This window comes from Penaeus chinensis, chromosome 33, assembly GCF_019202785.1.
Source record: "Penaeus chinensis breed Huanghai No. 1 chromosome 33, ASM1920278v2, whole genome shotgun sequence".
In the NCBI taxonomy this organism is placed as follows: domain Eukaryota; kingdom Metazoa; phylum Arthropoda; class Malacostraca; order Decapoda; family Penaeidae; genus Penaeus; species Penaeus chinensis.
Genome location: NC_061851.1, coordinates 13,361,183 through 13,364,812, shown reverse-complemented (window position 1 = coordinate 13,364,812; position 3,630 = coordinate 13,361,183). Strand labels below are relative to the sequence as shown.

General features: G+C 42.0%; 1 protein-coding gene across 18 annotated transcripts in view; it reads right to left on the bottom strand.

The window, feature by feature from the left end:
• LOC125042934 (voltage-dependent L-type calcium channel subunit beta-1-like) overlaps window positions 1-3,284 on the bottom strand; it is a 151,424-nt gene extending 148,140 nt beyond the window's left edge. For 2 of the 18 annotated variants that reach the window (XR_007116387.1, XM_047638746.1), the window contains exons 1-2: window positions 2,846-2,961; window positions 207-643 (exon numbers count right to left, since the gene is read on the bottom strand). Coding sequence is in view for 14 of the 18 variants with exons in the window: in XM_047638746.1 (XP_047494702.1) it covers window positions 207-362 (156 nt within the window). In the remaining 4 variants the exon portion in view is untranslated. Of the gene's footprint in view, window positions 1-206; window positions 644-2,845; window positions 2,965-3,020 lie in introns of those variants that run through there. The other 16 variants (XM_047638740.1, XM_047638742.1, XR_007116389.1 and 13 more) reach the window with 15 other exon arrangements.
• Window positions 3,285-3,630: the final 346 nt, after the last annotated feature.

Here is a 3,630-nt window from a genome sequence, read left to right as displayed (position 1 = left end):
TAATTTGCCTTTTCACACAATTAAAATGTATAAAATAAAATTAATACTAATCATAATATAACAATTGATAATAATAATATCAATAATGATAACAAGTATAACAATCATAATAACAATAACAAAAACAGTAACAACAAAACCAAAAAGACCCGAGAAGCAGAGCACCGACCCCGCCAGCTTCCCTGCCGAACACACACTCCACCTACTTTCCGCGCCTGCTGCTTGATGCGAGCGTGGTGCACGGCGTCGTTAAACCACGAGGCCACGTTGTCCCCGAAGGTCGGCTGCGGCGAGTCGATGTCGAAGCAGTCGGCGAAGTCGGCGGGAGGCTTCGGCTTCGGGAGCTTCACCTGTCGGTACATCCTGGCGAGTTACGGAGGAGGCGTCGACGGAGGAGGTGGCGACGGGTGGCGGTTCGGGAGGTCAGCGCCGGGTCAGGAGAGGTCAGGTGGTAAGCACTTCCGGGTCGTCAATCACAACACAGGAAACTTGCTTTTCTGATTTGGTGTTTCCCCCCCTTTTTTCCTATTTTGGGGGGCGTGGCTTTTTTTTTTTTTTCTTTCTTTTAGCTTTGACCTTCCTGATCTTTGTGGCTAAATGAATTGGTTCTCATAATTAGTATCATAGGGGTCAGATTTGATTTCTGAGGTGAGAAAAAGTATTATATATGTATGTGTGTGTGTGTGTGTGTGTGTGTGTGTGTGTGTGTGTGTGTGTGTGTGTGTGTGTGTGTGTGTGTGTGTGTGTGTGTGTGTGTGTGTGTGTGTACATACATACATATATACATACATATATACATACATACATACATACAAACATACATACACACCCACATACACACACATACACACACACACACATGTATGTGTGTGTGTGTAAACAGGTAACCTATAAATATGATGTTTCAAAAGTTACATTTATGTATAGATAAAAAAGAATACGTCATCCTGCATAGAGAATCTTCTCTACACGTGAACATTACTTTAGGCGTGAAGCGATTTTCCAAAGAAGGAGGCCGAGTCATAGCAGGAAGAGGAAAACACAGACAAAAATGTTGTTAAAACTGAAAGTATGATTATTTACGCATTTATATTATACTGGACCATCTTCAAACGGACTTTACACAGTCAATAGATATAATATAATTAGCCATTAAGGGTTATAATTGGAGAGTATTGCGGTAATTGGCAAGAAATCTAACTGACAAGCTTATCTGATAGCAGCTAAGCGTCAACACATTTTGTTCCGCTAAAATTACTAGATCTTTTTAAATCCAACTCCCACCAAAAATAAACTAAACAAATTATATGTACATAGCATATTTGCATCCCAAAATCATATATTTTATAATCTCTCTCAATATCTGAAGTGGGACACCTTGTATATATGTACAAAATGTGTATATTACATTTATATGTATACGGGCGCCCACACACATACACACAAGTGTGTGTGTGTGTGTGTGTGTGTGTGTGTGTGTGTGTGTGTGTGTGTGTGTGTGTGTGTGTGTGTGTGTGTGTGTGTGTGTGTGTTTATATATATATATATATATATATATATATATATATATATATATATATGTATATATATAATATATATACATAATATATATACAATACATATACAATATATATGATATATATACTATATATGATATTTATAATATATATGTAATATAATATATATATATATATATATATATATATATATATATATATAGTGTGTCTATATACCTATATATATAACATATATAGTATATATATATATATATATATATATATATATATATACATTTATAAACATACATATGTATGCATACATAAATGCATGTAGATAGACAGACAGACAGACAGACAGACAGACAGACACACACACACACACATACACACACACGCAAGCACGCACACACACACACACACACACACACACACACACACACACACACACACACACACACACACACACACACACACACACACACACACACACGTATGCATAAATGTGTGTATATAAACAGTATGTCCTTGTGTGTGTGAGTATGTATGCATATGCGCGCTCGGGTACTAATGTAAATGCGTCGGTGTACTCGCGTGTGCGGATGTATTAATTGCATGGACTAATTCACCAACACTTTGAATTAAGGATCACATTTCCACGCGCGTTTACAGATTATTTTCCGAGTAATAGTAACTTCCTTGCATGTTTAATCTATAATTTATTTACTCCTTACTTCACTAGGCAGAGGAGAGATAGTGGGATACGTGACTGTAGCTTGAAATTATGATGGCAAATGACAGAGAATTAGAAAAAGAAAATGAAAAAAGCGCGTGTGACTGTCAAATACTGACAGTTGCAAGCAAAAGCAATTACAGGAGGCTCACAATCTCAAAGAGAGTAAGAGCTTATCAAATCGACATATAATCAACTAGGGGAAAAAATCACTGTTTAACTTATGGTGAGCGAAGTAAAACGTAATCTTAATGTCTTCAGGCTTACACTTCCCACAATGTCTCGTCTACCTTCGTCTCACAAAACACGGTCGCCGTGGGTAATACCCACAGCCATATTACACTGTGTACCCGTATCCATAGAGCCCGGAGTCTGGCACACGTATGGCACAGCTGTCATGCGCTGCCCATGAGGCTCTGACATCTTCTTTTGACAGGTCGCGCCTCGCCCTCGCTGGAGGATATCTTTCATAAATATCATCACATTCCCACGGATGAAATCTTTTGGACTTGCTCTGCACAGGGAAACATTCATCTCACGAACAGCTTATGATTTTCTTTGCTTTTTCTTGTAAGGAGCTGTTGCCTTTGATATGATTCCATCACACTTTCCTCACTCATGAAAGCACTGAAAACCACATGGGCAAAACGGAGCTCCACGCGCACACTTGCACAGCTTTGGACCGCAACACTAATCACTAGCAGTGCCGGGAGGGAAGCCTCGAGGCTGTAACATCCCTGCAACATCCCTGCGATACATCCTTCGCCGCGCATCTTGCAGTAGATCCTTACGGCGTGAAAGCGGCCGCGTACCCGCCGCTGCTCACGTACGCTCGAGGCGACGGCGGAGGCGCTTGTCCAGCTATCCACGGACACTACCTGCAGGTCTTTGGCAACGCAACACCTGAGAGGGGCACAGCAGGTTGGCGCCAGCACAGAACACGAGCGGAGAGTCCACACACTGGCGAAGAGGATGGCCTGCCTGCCCAGGGAAGCCACGCCGACAAAAGAACAAGATAAAGAAAACGGACCGTCGGACTCGTGCGCGAACAGTCCTTCTGCGCGGCGTTCGTGGGCTCCGGTATTTTCGACACTGCTTCAGCAATTTTGGGACGCTGCCACGGCCCTGCTCACTCTTTTGCCCCGCTACGAGCCGCATTCTTAACTGTTCGCTCGTCGCTTGGCTGAATTTAATGATTCAACTAAAAGTAAATATCTGACGGCGCGATCGCGGGAACCGAGAACCCGAAAGTGCGACCGGGCGGCGGCTTCGCGTCCCGAGCAAATCGCGGATCCGTCAAAAGAGAAGAGCATCTCGAAGACGAATTTTTTCGGGTCCTTTGTGTCAACTCTATGCACACGTGCGAAATTCCAATGTTATCATACACTAATTCCCAAATGA